Here is a 16,504-nt window from a genome sequence, read left to right on the forward strand (position 1 = left end):
ATAAGTGTTATTGCATTTAGCAAGATCTATAATTTTATTTTCTTGATGATAGCCATTCTATGTAGCCAAAAATATTATCACAAAATCTCAATGATGTCTATCTTTTTTTTTTTTGTATTGCTGTTGGTTATTATTGTGAGGAGAGTTTTCTTGGCCTTGGTCTATTTTGTTGTTGTTGTTACTAAGGGTAAACCCAATGTCTCATGTATGCTAGGGAATCTTGCTAATATTAGTTATATATTCCCATTATAATCCAATTAATTTTTTATATCGTAAACTTGAAATGGAATCTTACTAAGGGGCTTAGGTTATCTTTGACTACAGTTTTTCCACCCCAGTCTTCCAAGGAACTAGAATTACATAACTGCATGTTGAGGCTATGTTAGTTTAAGATGTATTTACCTAATGAATAACCATTCATTCTAACACCTCTCAATCTTCCACTTGAATTCATTTCAGAAGTATAAAAACATGATCCTAACATTAATACGTAAGCAACAGTTAATCCGAACAGTCATGAAAATCCTTAGCAAATGTCAGATGTTATAGCATATAACTTCATAATATACTGCAAAATCAGTGTTACAAACAGCATATAATAGGCACAAAATAATAATGTTGACTAATATGTGGCTTAGAAATACATTTAAACTGCAAAGCTATCTGATTTTTGCAACATGAAAAAAATATACAATGGGGGATATGATAATCTGATGTAGGAGGGTCATCTGTCTATGTGTTACTTCCATTGGTTAATTAATAAAGAAACTGCTTGGCCTGATAGGTCAGAAAATTAGGTAGGCGGAGTAGACAGAACAGAATGCTGGGAAGAAGGCAATGAGGGAGACGCCATGAGCTCCAGCCCAAGATGGACATAGGTTAGAATCTTGCTGATAAGCCACCACCTCGTGGTGCTATACACATTAATGGAAACGGGTTAATAAAGATGTGAGAGTTAGCTAGTAAGAGGCTAGAGCTAATGGGCCAGGCAGTGTTTAAATGAATACAATTTGTGTTTTGTTATTGCAGGTGTAAAGCTAACCATGCATGAGCCTAGTGGGACAAAAAGCAGGCCTGCTTGCCTCATGGCATAAGCTAGCCAGGTGGCCAGGAGCCGGGTGGCAGAAACACAGTCTGCCTCCTCACTACAATGATCTGTTTAGTAAATTCAGAAGTAGGAATCTCGCCATATCCATAGATCTTACAAAATAAAGTTCAGAGAGGATCAAAGACCTAAAACCAATATAATTACACTTAAAACTAATTATTTTTAAAAGTTATATATTGCATTATTTGAAAATACTGAAGAAGAAAACATCATTGTGATGTATACAATGACTTTCTAAATAATACTTCAGTACACAGGAAATAATAATAAGAATTAACAAATAACATGATCTGAAATTGAACCCAAAGGAAAATATATAGTCATCCGCAGGGATATGGGAAGTAGACAAGATTGCCAGGCAAAAACTTGGAACTTGGGGGTGAGGTGGTATGGGGCTAAGAGGAAATGGGGTGAGAAACATGAGAAGGAGAAGATGGGGGGAGCTTGGGGGAATGGGATGGGTGTGATTAAGGAAGGATGGATATGGGAGCAGAGAAATATATATCCTAATTAAGGGAGCCATCTTAGGGTTGGCAAGAGACTTGACTCTAGAGGGGCTCACAGGTATCCAGGGAGATGTCTCCAGCTAGTACCTTGGGCAACTGAGGAGAGGGAACCTGAAATGACCCTATCCTATAGCCATACTGATGAATATCTTGCATATCACCATAGAACCTTCATCTGGCGATGGATCGAGATAGAAACAGATACCCAAATTGGAGCACCGGACTGAGCTCTTAAGATCCAAATGAGGAGCAGAAGGAGGGAGAACATGAGCAAGGAAGTCAGGACCTCGAAGGGTGCACCCACCCACTGTGACAGTGGGGCTGATCTATTGGGAGCTCACCAAGGCCAGCTGGACTGGGACAGAATAAGCATGGGATGAAACCGAACTTTCTGAACATGGCGGACAAGGAAGGCTGATGAGAAGCCAAGGAAAATGGTACTAGGTTTCGATCCAAATACATGAACTGGCTTTGTGGGAGCCTGGCCTGTTTAGATGCTCACCTTCCTGGACCTAGATAGAAGTGGGAGGACCTTGGACTTCCCGCAGGGCAGGGAATATGGACTGCTCTTCATTCTCGATAGGGAGGCAGAATGGAGTGGGGGGAGGGGGAAAGGGGAAGGGGAGGGGGGAGGGGGCGATGTGTGGGAGGAGGGGGAGGGAAATGGGAAACGGGAAGGAGGCGGGAATTTTTTTTCAACAACTAAAAAAGAATAAAAATAAAAAAACCATAAATCAACTGGTTTAATGCATCAAAAATGTTATAGTTTATAAAATATATATCAGGTACATCTTGTAATACTATGATTTAAGATAATTAAATTTTCAATTCACTATAAAAAAAATTCAACAAAGCAAAGGCAAGAATTTGAAAAATAATCTCTACCACTATTCACCCAATAAGGGATTACTATGCATTCTACATAAAGAAATTAAAAAAATTAACACTAAAGGCAAAAAATAATACCAAAAAAATGTGAGCAAATGACCTGAAGATATTCTTCAAAGAAGAAATACATATGAGTATTAAATGCAAGAAAAAATGGCACACTTAGTCATCAAGCAATGACAATTTTGAACATTATTACTATAATTTTTGTTTGGGAAAGTATATGTTTGTAGCAGTATCCATGGAAGTAAGAAGAGGACATCAGTTGCTTAAAGCTGAAGATGCCATTCATTTAAGATTTAGGTCCCAGAGGCCATGAGTTGGACCTGATCCAAAAGTTTTCTCCATTAGGATGTGTTCTTATGGTAGGAGGAGGACATACTACTTCATATTACCGGAAACCACACTGCATGTTTTGAATGTGGCAGTGCCTGTGAACAAATTACTAACAGTATTACACATATTTAGATGTCATATATAGTTGTGATTTATAAATGAAATTTTAATGTAGAAAAAGAAAGAAATGAACAAAAGAAAATTAATATTAGGAAAGAGAAAAGGACTCAGGAGAACAGAAAAGGAGAAACAGGAGAGGTAAAAGAGAACAATTGTGATGATGGTACACCAGATACATAGGTGAAAGTGTGACATAAAACTCATTGTTTGTTCAACTGATATTCAATCATAAAATTATAGATCGCCTCAAATAGGTGATAAACAGGCAAATAAATTTTCTTCATATAATGTCGCCTTCTCAACCATTGTAAATATATTATTTAGAGTCTATACAAAACATGATTTAAGGATGAGTAAATATATTATTCAGAGTCTACATGAAACATGATTTAAGCATCTTATAGAGGCCAATATTATAAAAATGAAACAAAATTTAAATGACTTTGAAAGTGTTTATGTATATTGAGAAAGTTGTACATAAAATTATGCTTAGTGGTACTTGTTGAAAACATTGGAAGAACTAAAATCAAAGTTTATAAGGAAATTTATATGTAAAGTTATGACAAAACTATTTGAATATAGTTTCTTTTTCTTTGGAAAATAGATATATTAAGTTTAATGAATAAGATTGTATTAACACTTTTAAATTATTTACCTAAGAAAGGTTATTTTTATCTTATATCAATGAATATCAAATATTTAGAGATAATTATTCACATTACATAACTTTCTTCTTTTTTCATTTTTGTTTTTTTTTTTTTGTTTCTTTTCTTTTGTTTTTGTTTCTTTAAACAAGATTTTTTTTGTAACCATGGTTTCCCTGAAATGGCTTCATAGAACAGGCTGGCCTAAAACTCACATAGTTCCACTTGCCTCTGACTCCTCAGTGGTGGAAGTAAAGTGTACACCATCATCATCCAACTTCATTTTGATATTATACTATAAGACTTTTCATTAATCTTCCTTCCTTAACTTCTTTCTAAACAGTCCCATATTTTTCTACACACTACTTAAAATTCATGGCCTCTTTTTTCATTAAATGTAATATATATAGTATATATGGATATATATATGTGTGTGTGTGTGTGTGTGTGTGAGTGTGTGTGTGTATGTTTGTATCCATACAAAGTTATTTGCATGTATGTTTTCAGGGCTGACCGTCTGCTCTTCCCTTGGGTAGAAAGACTCGCCCCCTCAGCTCTACTTTTTCACATACATTTTTTGTGGGGTTGAAGCTTCAGGGGCTTTTCCCTGTACGTTGGCATGTCCGTTGGTATCATCCTTGTTTGGCTCCAATTTGGGCAGTTATTTTGGCAAAACCATGTGAGTACCAAAGGATTAGAGATTTTGCTGTGAGAATGTATCTTCTAGTGATATCAGATGCCTCATCTTTTCTTATGTCTTGTATTGATATAAAAAACAAGTTAAATAATGGACAATGTATCTGTAATTCTTCAATTCTGTATCCCTAAATTCTAAGTCTATTCTTTTCCTATTATGTGTTTAGGCTTAACTTGAAGTAATACAATTATAACCATAGTTTCACAAAATAAAACATTCTCCATTTTGTTCACATTTTCTGGAGTCCCCTTCTCTTGAAGTTTAATTCTTCTATGTAAACCAATTGAATATATGACAATATATTATCTTTGATTCCTTTATATTTCATATATTTTGTAATCTGCCAATTTCAGTCTTACACTGAAAGGCGATCAATATATTTGTCAGAAAAAAATTTTGTTCTTGAGCCAAAAGGGTCTGATACACTGAATACCAAAGTTCTTAAGGAAACATATTTATATTAAAGAGTTTCTTTTCTCTCATCAAACAGGAATGGATCATACTTTCATAAAGGGATCACAAGTCACACTGTGATGGGAGTCAGAAAATGATCAAAGAAGTCAGAAAGGGTTTTGTAAGACTATGAAATCCCACTTAGGTATAAATATTAAATAAACAGTTAAAAGTACATTATAGTACGTTATATTACTTTTATATTTGTTTCTATATATTTCGGTTTTTTTATTGTTTTATTGAAAAAATTTCCACCTCCTCCCAGCCTCCCACTCCTCTCCCCCTCCCCCCACTCCTCTCCCCCTCCCCCCACTCCTCTCCCCCTCCCTCTCCAGTCTGAAGAGCAGTCAGGGTACCCTGCCCTGTGGAAAGCCCAAAGTCCTCCCCCCACCATCCTGGTCTAGGAACATGAACATCCAACCTGGCTAGGCTCCCACAGTACGTGCAGTAGGAACAAAACCCCGTGACATTGTCCTTGGTTTCTCAGCAGCCCTCATTGTCTGCCATATTCAGAGAGTCCGGTTTTATCCCATGCTTTCTCAGTCACAGTCCAGCTGGCCTTGGTGAGCTCCAATAGATCAGCCCCACTGTCTCCGTGGGTGGCTGCACCCCTTGTGGTCTTAACTTCCTTCCTCATCTTCTCCCTCCTTCTGTTCCTCATTGGGACTTTGGGAGCTCAGTCCAGTGCTCCAGTGTGGGTCTCTGTCTCTATCTCCATCCATCACCAGATGAAGGTTCTATGGTGATATGCAAGATATTCATCAGTATGGTTATAGGCTAGGGTCATTTCAGGTTCTCTATCCTCAACTGCCCCAGGAACTAACTGGGGACCTCGCCTTGGGACACCTGGGAGCCCCTCTAGGTCCAAGTCTCTTGCCAACCCTAAGATGGCTCCCTTAATTAAGATATGTGCTTCCCTGCTCCTCTATCCAACCTTCCTTTATCCCAATCATCCTGTTTCCCCAAGTTCTCCCCATCCTCCCCTTCTCACTTTTCTCTCCATCTCCCCTAACTTCCCATCCCACCCCACCCCCAAGATCCCAATTTTCTGTCCAGCAATCTTGTCTACTTCCCATAACCAGGAGGATAACTATACGTTTTTCTTTGGGTTCACCTTCTTATTTAGCTTCTTTAGGAAATCAAATTATAGACTCACTGACCTTTATTTATGGCTAGAACCCAATTATGAGTGAGTACATCCCATGTTCATCTTTTTGGGTCTGGGTTACCTCACTCAGTATAGTATTTTCTATTTCCATTGGGAATTTCAAAGAATCATTAGATCTTACTACAAAAGCCTGTATGCCACAAAACTGGAAAATGTTAAAGAAACCGACACGTTTTTAGATAAATATCATATACCAAAGTTAAACTAGGAACAGGTGAACAATCTAAATAGACTTGTTAGTTACGAAGAATTAGAAGCTGTTATCAAAAACTTCCCTACCAAAAAAAGCCCGGGACCAGATGGTTTCAATGTGGAATTTTACCAGAACTTCCAAGAAGACCTAATACCTATACTCCTTAATGTATTTCACAATATAGAAACAGAAGAGTCATTGTCAAATTCCTTTTATGAAGCTATAGTCACTCTGATACCAAAACCACACAAAGACTCAACCAAGAAAGAGAATTACAGGCCAATCTTACTTATGAACATTGACGCAAAAATTCTCAACAAAATACTGGCAAACCGTATCCAAGAATATCAGAAAAATTATTCATTATGATCAAGTAGGCTTCATCCCAGAGATGCAGGGCTGGTTCAACATACGAAAATCTATCAATGTAATCTATCATATAAATAAACTGAAAGAAAAAACCATATGATCATATCATTAGATGCTGAAAAAGCATTTGACAAAATTCAACAGCCCTTTATGATAAAAGTCTTGGAGAGATAGGGATACCAGGGTCATACCTAAATAGAATAAAAGCTATTTACAGCAAGCCGACAGCTAACATCAAACTAAACGGAGAGAAATTCAAAGCCATCCCACTAAAATCAGGAACACGGCAAGGCTGTCCACTCTATATATTTCTTTTTTTTATATACTTTTTTTTATTGATAAAAGGAGAATAAAGAAAAGCAAGAAAAAAAAACAAATTTCCACCTCCTCCCAGCCTCCCATTTCCCTCCCCCTCCTCCCATTCTTCTCCCCCTCCTCCCACCCCTCTCCCCTTCCCCCCACTTTTCTCCCCCTCCCTCTCCAATTCAAAGAGCAGTCAGGGTTCCCTGCCCTGTGGTAAGTCCTAGGTCCTCCCCCCTCCGTCCATATCTAGGAAGGTGAACATCCAAACTGGCTAGGCTCCCACCAAGGCAGCACATTGCGTTGGATCAAAACCGCGTGCGCATAATTTAATAGATACCAAAAAAGTGTTATCAATGATTTTAATTAGTCTAACAATTCAATGTATATCAGATCACATATTTAAAACATTATCACAACCACATAGGGACTCCTTATCAGTCATTGGCCAATAATTTCTTCTATGTTTATTAATAGCTGACTCTTGGGAAAACAATATTTATAGGAGGCAAAGTTCCTATAGAAAACTAATAATTATGTAGATATTGAATTTTAGTCCCAGTCATATTAATTGGTTGTATTCCTGTTGATAAGTCGCTGTGTGCCTTTAGTTGTAATGATGAGGGGTGAATTAGAAAACAAGTTCTTCCTGTCCTGTGTTCCTCATCCCTTGAAGATGCTGAGGGTAGAATCTGTGCTTCCTCAGGTAGGTGTAGGACCATTCTCTAATCTCCTAGTGTCAGGTTGCACCACCCTCAACTTGTTCTGTGTTTTTGTTTTTCAAAATCTACTTTTTCTGTGTCTTATGATTTAACCTAGTTCACTTCTTACAAGTTCATTTGTAACATTTGCTTTCTTCACTCACAGTTGAAACTGAGTTGAGAGAAATTACAACATTCTTCAAAACAGTAGTATTTTAAAGTAATATGTGTAATATTTTGACTCTTCTTTCCCCCTTCTCTCTAAAGAATAAGATCAGTAAAATACAAAAGCAATGTCTGTATCTTGGCTTTCTCATAGTAACTAAATTATTCTTTCCTGTCTGATAATCTACAGGAAAGTCTCTTATATATTACCAATTTTTATGATGGAGAAAACCTATTTAGTAGTTATGCTATAATATTATACTATATTAGATGTTAGTCATGCCTCATATATATGCATATATATTTATTACTCTGTTATATACATTAACATAGATATATGTTTTTATTTGAAAAAATACTATAAGATAGAACAACTCACATTGGGATGAATAAGCTGTAATAGTTATTTAATTTCAGTCACAGGATAATATCAAGATAGATTAGTGGGTAAAGAGGCTTTTTACTAAAATTATGTTTATGGATTTGTATATGATTTGAACAGTAACTAATTTGTAGCAATTTGTATATTTTATAAGATCATCCCTTTTTAAATAGAAGTTTGTGGCACATTCTAAGCCATTGTATATTAGTATTCTTTTTACTGCCCTACCACTCATTATTCATATCTTCAAATTGCTGCTCTCCATTTTGTGTTAGTCCTTCTTACATATCCACTACTTTTCAGTAGTTTTGAAGTTAATTCATGGATTAGTCATCTGGCAAATGATAGTTTCCTAAGTCTGAACTTGCTTTATTTTATTATGATACTTGAAATTCCCATTTTATACAGAGTATCAAATATATAAGAAAATATATTAATAAAATGAATACATAATGCTCTTTATGTCTTTTTTTCTGTATAGACTATTTCTTATTTCTTATATTTGTTTAAATTCTCTTACACATAATATTTCTTCTTTGTCGTAATTTTTGAGATAGTTGTATAATTTGGCTACTGGTTACTGAAACTTTGGGCTTTCAAAAAGCATTTTTTTTTTAGATTAGATTACCATCTGTTTCATTACATAATGTTAATCTATAGCTCTAACAGATGTTTCTTTACTTTTTAGATTTAGTGCTTCACTTATAATCAGAAGTTAATAATCTAAAAATTTCAATAAAATTATATTGAAAACATTATTTATAATGCTTTTCTTTTGTTGATATAAATCCATAAAACAGTTTTAAAAATGGTAACTCATGTTTTATATTTATTTCCTATAAGCCTTGAGGAAAAATTGCTTGAAATATTAGGATTTTTTACCAAAGTTTTATATGATATGCTACAGAATTACACAAAGGTTCTTAAATAAATCTAAAGATTAAGTTGAAAAATCCCATTGACAAATTGATCTTTATTTATTTATTTTAATTTTTTGAGACAGCATTTCTCTGTAGCCTTGGAGTCTGTCCAGGAACTAATCTACAACTCACTACCTAGCCCAGAGTGATTTTCAATTTGTGATCCTCTGCTATTGCACACTCCCATACCCAGCATCTAGATTTAAAATTAAAAAAAAACAACACTATAAAAAGAAGTCATTGTATTAGTGGATTAAAAAAATAATAACTGAATACACTTTAGTCAATTAAATATATACCTGAAGAAGATCCAAGTATAAAATTAAAGGGCCTGTTGTTAAAGAACTCAGAGTGGTAAATAGGAGCATAGATTACCATATCTTTAGTTACGTATGCCAGTCTTAGCTCTAATACTTTATCCCACTAGAAGTCAGTGTCTCTGTGTATAAAATGGATCTAATAAAACAGAACATGGAATTGTGTGAAGTTTGAAAGAAATAATGTTTAAGCAAAGATCCTTTTCCAGAATAAATGTTTAATACAACTTCCATAAAATGTTATCATTATAATATATAATATATATTATATTTTACTTAAGTGTACATGTTTTACTATTGTAGGAAGTAATGAATGAATAAATAATTCCAAGGCTGTATAATTCTGAGTAATTATTTAAACATGGTGAATGAGCTCAATCTGTACATCTCTCCTCCACCTCAACTTGTGCAAACAAAAAAATCATATGCCAGATATTCCAGTTAAGAAAATTATTGATGTTCATGAGAGAGTAAGAAATGCTGCTAGGAATAATTTGTGAGTCATTACCAAAGCATTAATCTGAAGAAAACAAAAATATTATCACATAAGTGAGGAAACTCATAAGAGAACAGCTATGGAAAGTGTTAAGGCAACCTTCACAGTCAAAATAAAACAAAGCAAAACCAAAATGCCTGGTTTTGGAAAAAAAACAATGAAAATAGCCTGTTTTCAACCTTTTAAGATGCTAACAACTTTTTTGCATTTAATAATTTTCTATAATTAAGGGAGGCTGTTTTTAGCCTAGGAGCCTATAATTTTCCTGCTTTAGCATTGTGAACACTGTATCTAAATAGATAAGCGAGGTTATATGGCTAGTATACATTTTTTCTGTGATCTTCCATTCTCTTTATGTGTGATCTGCTTGCTGATCATTATATTTCCCTTCCTGAATGTTATTCATGTATCTCCAACTATGATAAATATAAACTTCAGAAGAAAGAATTATAGTCAATGGAGAGACCTTACTACCACTGATGAAAACTTGGTCATTTTCTATCAACAGGTGTCTTGATAGCCTCTCCTCTGCAGCAATCAATGGATCAAACAAATGACTCTGTGGTTTTTGAGTTTGTGTTGCTGGGACTGTTCAACTCCTGGAAAACTACAATTTTTCTCATATACATTTTTTCTTTGCTCTATTTAAGCATAATCTTGGGAAATCTTTTTATTGTCTTTTTGGTAATTACTGACTCCCACTTACAGTCTCCTATGTACTTTCTTCTGGCCAACCTGTCCTTCATTGATGTTGGACTTTCCTCTACCACAGTTCCCAAGATGATCTCAGATCTTCTGAAAGAACACAGAGTAATTTCGTTCCACAGTTGTATGACTCAGATGTGTTTTATCCACATTATAGGAGGAGTGGAGATGGTGCTGCTCATAGCCATGGCATTTGACAGGTACACAGCCATTTGTAAGCCTCTACACTACTTGAGAATCATGAGCCCTAAATTATGTATTTTATTTGTAATGGCTGGCTGGGTCACTGGTGTGGTCCATGCCCTGTCCCAGTTCTCTTTTGTTATAAACCTGCCTTTTTGTGGTCCTAACAAAGTAGATAGCTTTTACTGTGACTTTCCTCGGATCATACAACTCGCATGTACTGATAGAGACAAGTTTGAGTTTGTTGTTGCTGCCAATAGTGGCTTCATGAGCATGGGGACCTTCTTCCTGCTTCTGCTCTCCTATGTCTTCATTTTGATAACTGTCTGGAAAAGGTCTTCAGGAGACTTGACCAAGGCACTTGTCACTCTATCAGCACACATCACTGTGGTTGTTCTTTTTTTTACTCCCTGCATGTTTCTCTATGTGTGGCCTTTCCCCACATCATCAATTGACAAATACCTGTTTATTGTTGACTTTGCTGTAACCCCTGCCCTGAATCCTGTTATCTATACATTAAGAAACAAAGATATGAAAGAAGCCATTAAAAAGCTGAGTAAGCAAAGATGTTATGTCGGAATTGTCTAACCATATCTGTCATTAGATTCTGTTCATAAACACAGAAACCCCTATTTTTATGCTCAGTGGACATCGTCAGCTATCAAGTTTATCAGGCCAGGGTCAACATTAAATATATCTCACTGAGCAAATATATGTTATTTTTACATATTTACTAACATATTTTACAACTGTGGGAAACAAGAATCTATCAAAATATATTACAATTGATATTAAGGAACAATATCTTATATTTTAGATCATGTCATTTGACATAAGAAATAATAAAATGATATTTCTCCTGTTTCTATGTGATTCACAAAAAGCTGTTCATTTACTTTGGCAAATGTCACATCCAATGTTCAGATACACAGAAGCAGTAGCTATGTTTAGTTACTTAGCTCAAAGCACCTCCAAAGAAACCATAAGTCACAATCTGATTACAAATAATTTATGTGGAACCTGATATTTAGAGATATCAGTAAGAGAGCAGATATAAGAACAGATAAGGGAAATATTATTGTGGTAATACACATAACTGTGTTTCAGAAGTATAGAAGAAAATGGAATACTACTTACTGTTAATGGTAAAACATTGAGATTGCTAAGTGATTTTCAAACAGGATGAACAAACGATTCAGAAACACCATTATATGATGTGTATGTATGAGTGTGTGTATGTGTGTGTGTGTGATTGGTATCTTGATATCTATATAAGTATCAACTAGATACTTAGATGCACAAGTCTATTGAATTTCTATTCGCAATTGCCAAAAACTTGTACAATCCAAATATCCACCAACTAATTAATGGATATATAAAATATGATCACATGCAAAATGAAATGTTATAAAATTGATGACAACCTCTCATTTATGTCAAAGCATCTAATAACTTGAGATCATGTGTAGAATAAACCAGTCATGGAGAAGCAAGTTTCACACATTTATACTCACATGTGAAACTGTTTTAAAATTGATATAAAAATTGAAGAAAATGATGATTAGTAGAGGTTGAGGTGAGTAGTGGTGGAAGGATGAGATTCCAAGTTATATTTGAACAGAATAATATCCCACTTTGCTGTTTCACATTGGAGCTCTACAAAATGGGGTATGTACTTTATATTTCAAAAATCTGGAGACAAAGATGCCAAATGACTGATCAAGAATAAATTATAAATGTTTGAAGAGAAAATATTTGATATAAGTATACATTTATTCAAGTATTATATTTTATTCCATAAATAACTATAATTTTCAGTTCTTTTTGCATAAAATTATGAGAGAAACATCAAATAAGTTCTTCTTCCAAACTGGATTGGTGTTTAAAACACCAAATCTGATTTGAGAAAGTATAATCTGGTGAAGAAATGAATTTACTGGGGGTGACTTAAACAGGGTTGAATGGCTGACGTGCATATATATTCAAAGAAATCACCATTCATTCCGATTATTGTCCTGTCTTATTGAGCTCTATAATTTTGCAGCATGAATCAGAGAACAAAAACAAACACAGATGAAGTATATTTTGGGCACATGTCATCTTTCTTAAGTCAAAGTCCACAAGACCATGGTAAGGGAGGATTAGCTTCACTATAGTCTGCTGCATAAAATCAAAAGTATAGTAGTTTGCTAGAATATGCTGTTGTCTATATTAGGAATATATTATTAGTAGCCATTAAAATTTAAAATAAACAATGATACATATATGATTATTTTATATATTTGTAATATATAATAAATATTTCTTTTTATTCTCATCAATATTACTGTTCAGAAATAAAAAAGGAATATTTAAAAAGTCTTCTTCAAACCTCACCCAGTTCAAACTGTTCAATATATTGTTGTTCTCATTTTACACATTTATGTTTGTAAATGCAGAATACATTTCACTGTAGAGTACTTCAGAAATTTTATTTTTTATTATTTTCCCTGTTATTAAACATATATTATTTTCTCAAAAATAAATTATGAATAATTTTTTCCCTCTTCTACTCCTACTTACTCCCCACCTTTTGACCCATTCATAGGCACTTCTTTCTCTCTCTCTCTCCTTCGAAAAGTACAGGTTTTTAAGAGATAACAGCAAAACATTACAAAAGAAAAGATAAAGCAAAAACCATCATATTGAAGTTGGACAAGACAACACCACAGAAAAATGAAAGAGCCTCAATAGCAGTCACAAGAATCAGGGACCAACTCATTTGCACATTATGGATTTCCATGAAAGTATTCATCAGAAAGATATCATATATTTTCAGAGGATATGGTGCAGGCCAGTATAGGCCTGTGATTGCTGCTTATGTCTCTATGAGTTCATATGAGCTTTGCTCATTAGATTTAGCACGCCTTGTTCTCCTCATGTTCTCCATACCTTCTGTCTCCCTTACTCTTGCCCCTCTTCTTTATGTTCCATGAGCACTGAGGGTGGGGAGTATTTGATGGGGATATCTCCTTTAGAGCTGTGTTCCCAAGGTTTCTCTCAGTGCATGATATCTGCCTGTTGTCTCTGTATTTGTCCACATTTGCTGCAGGAGGAAGCCTCTCTGATGATGGCAGACTAAGACACTGATCTAGGGCATACAGCAGAATATCATTAGGAGTCATTTTATTACTTTCTACAGAACTAGGTTTCCATACCACTTTCAAATGCCCTTAAATTTTAGTTGGCTCTCCTATCATTCTCTCCCTTAATCCATGCTCACCTGCCCTTCTCATGTGATCCTCCAGTTCCCATCACTCCCTTCAGCCCAAGTTCATTCTACCCATATAATCTATTCCATTTTCCCTTCCAAGGGAGATCTATGTACTCATAGTCCCTTCCTCTATGTCTATCCTTTCTGTGTCTATGGAGGATAACTTGGTTATCATTTATTTAGTGACTAATATTCAGATATAGTGAATACATAATATATTTATCTTTCTGAATCTGAGTTTTTTACTAAAAATGAATTTTTTCTAGTTACATCCATTTGACTTCAATTTGAATGATATAGTCTTTTTTAAAAATTAATACTCAATTGTATAAATCTTCCATATTTTTATCCAGTCTTTTGCAGAGGAGCACATAGGTTGTTTCCAATTTCTGACTCTAATGAATAGAAAACTATTGAGTGTCCGTTGGGTACATATTCAAGAGTGATATATGGGGCTTGAGGTCACCATCTATCTGAAGAACCACCACACCAATTTCCATAGTGTCTGTACAAGTTTTCACATTTACCACCTTCAGAGGAGTGTTCCCCTAATTCAACACCCTAACCAGTATGTCACTTGTGTTTTAAACTTAGCCATTTTAACAGAGGTAAGACGAAATCTCAAGGTAGTTTTGATTTGCATTTACATAATGTCTAATGTTTCTTAGTGTTTCACAGTATTTCTTAGTATTTCTCAGTCATTTGAGATTACCCAAGGAAAAACATATAGTTATCCTCTTGGCTATGGGAAGTAGACAAAATTGCCAGGGAGAAAATTAGGATCTTGGGGTGGGGTGGGATGGGGTAAGGGGAGATGTGGAGAGAAAAGGGAGAAGGGGAGGATGGGGGGAACTTGGGGAAAAAGGATGATTGGGATAAAGGAAGTTTGGATAGGGGAGCACGGAAGCACAATTTTTAGTTAAGGGAGCCACCTTAGGGTTGGCAAGAGACTTGAACCTAGAGTGGCTCCCAGGAGCCCAAGGCGATGTCCCCAGTTAGTTCCTTGGGCAGCTGAGGATAGGGAACCTGAAACGACCCTAGCCTATAGCAATACTGATGAATATCTTGCATATCACCATAGAACCTTCATCTGGTGATGGATGGAGATAGAGACAGAGACCCACACTGGAGCACTGGACTGAGCTCCCAAGGTCCCAATGAGGAGCAGAAGGAGGGAGAACATGAGCAAAGAAGTCGGGACCACGAGGGGTGCACCCACCCACTGAGACAGTGGAGCTGATCTATTGGAAGCTCACCAAGGCCAGCTGGACTGGGACTGAAAAAGCGTGGGATAAAACTGGACTCTCTGAACATGGCGAAAAATGAGGGCTGATGAGAAGCCAAGGACAATGGCACTGGGTTTTGATCCTACTCAACGTTCTGGCTTTGTGGGAGCCTAGCCAGTTTGGATGTTCACCTTCCTAGATATGGATGGAGCGGGGAGGACCTTGGACTTACCACAGGGCAGAGAACCCTGACTGCTCTTTGGACTGGAGAGGGAGGGGGAGAGGAGTGGGGGGAGGGGGAGAAGGGTGGGAGGAGGGGGAGAAGGGTGGGAGGAGGGGGAGGGAAATGGGAGTCTGGGAGGAGGCAGAAACTTGTTTTTTTCTCCTTTTCTCAATAAAATAAAAAATAAAAAAAAGAAGGACCTCTCACACCATTTTCTAAATGAAAGGGAAGATTTTAAATTTAATATAGTAAAACACATATAACAAAATAGTTATTAAGCAAGAATTATAGTCACAATATTGATATCTACTTCATCTTTTATAATAACTAAGGAAAACTAGAAATATATCTATTCTTCAACTCCATTTAAGACTCCAGAAAGATATATTATTACCTAAGTAAGCAGGAAGTTCATTGTAAGGAACTTCCCAACTCCAGAATTGCAGAGACATCTCGTTGCCTGGAAAGTCATCCAAAGTTCTTTTGTAACATTTTGGGCTCCCATCTTTAGCCTATTAGCCCAGAGTATCGGGCATACTTTTCTATGAAACAAGAAATCTGAATATATGTTCTACCTTATAAAGGCAAAGTCCATCAGTTGCTTTCTTCTGTGTACTGCAGAATGTCTGACAGACTCTTTAATGAAGCAGTAACCCTGAAAGACTGTCTTACCTTCTTTAGGAAGATTCAGAAGTCACTTTTGTGGGTCCTGGAAGTTCAGTCAAGAAGTTCAGACAAGAGTCGTTTCCTGCCCAAATGGCTAGCAGACTGTAAGGAGCCTCTTTGATGTCCATCATCCTCTTGAATGGTTGGTGCTGCCAGGAGCAGATGTGTCTCATTATTATAAAAAGTCCTAAGTTCTTAAAACATTTTCAGTGCCATATTCTGAAGGTTTCTGAAAGATGTGAAGAACATTTATCTAACTGAAATATATCTCTATATGTCTAGAAAACCTAACTAACTAACCAAACATAACTACATTTTGACAATTATAGAAAACTGTCTATTAAACTGTATTTCTTAACTATAATTTACATTTTTAAATGAGTTGCACAGACACAATACCTTAATCAATACCATGTATATATATATATATATATATATTTCATTTTATAGCCCATAAAATGAAATGTATCTCTGTAATTAACTCA

At 35.6% G+C, this 16,504-nt stretch overlaps 1 protein-coding gene across 1 annotated transcript; it reads left to right on the forward strand.

Annotated features, from left to right (window-relative positions):
• The first annotated feature begins 10,303 nt into the window (after positions 1-10,303).
• Positions 10,304-11,239, forward strand: LOC142844275 (olfactory receptor 4F21-like). Its single transcript, XM_075962612.1, has one exon. It carries the CDS (start codon positions 10,304-10,306, stop codon positions 11,237-11,239), a length of 936 nt encoding a protein of 311 aa, XP_075818727.1.
• The last annotated feature ends 5,265 nt before the right edge of the window (positions 11,240-16,504 follow it).

The sequence above is a fragment of the Microtus pennsylvanicus genome, chromosome 2 (genome assembly GCF_037038515.1).
Source record: "Microtus pennsylvanicus isolate mMicPen1 chromosome 2, mMicPen1.hap1, whole genome shotgun sequence".
NCBI classification, from domain to species: Eukaryota; Metazoa; Chordata; class Mammalia; order Rodentia; family Cricetidae; genus Microtus; species Microtus pennsylvanicus.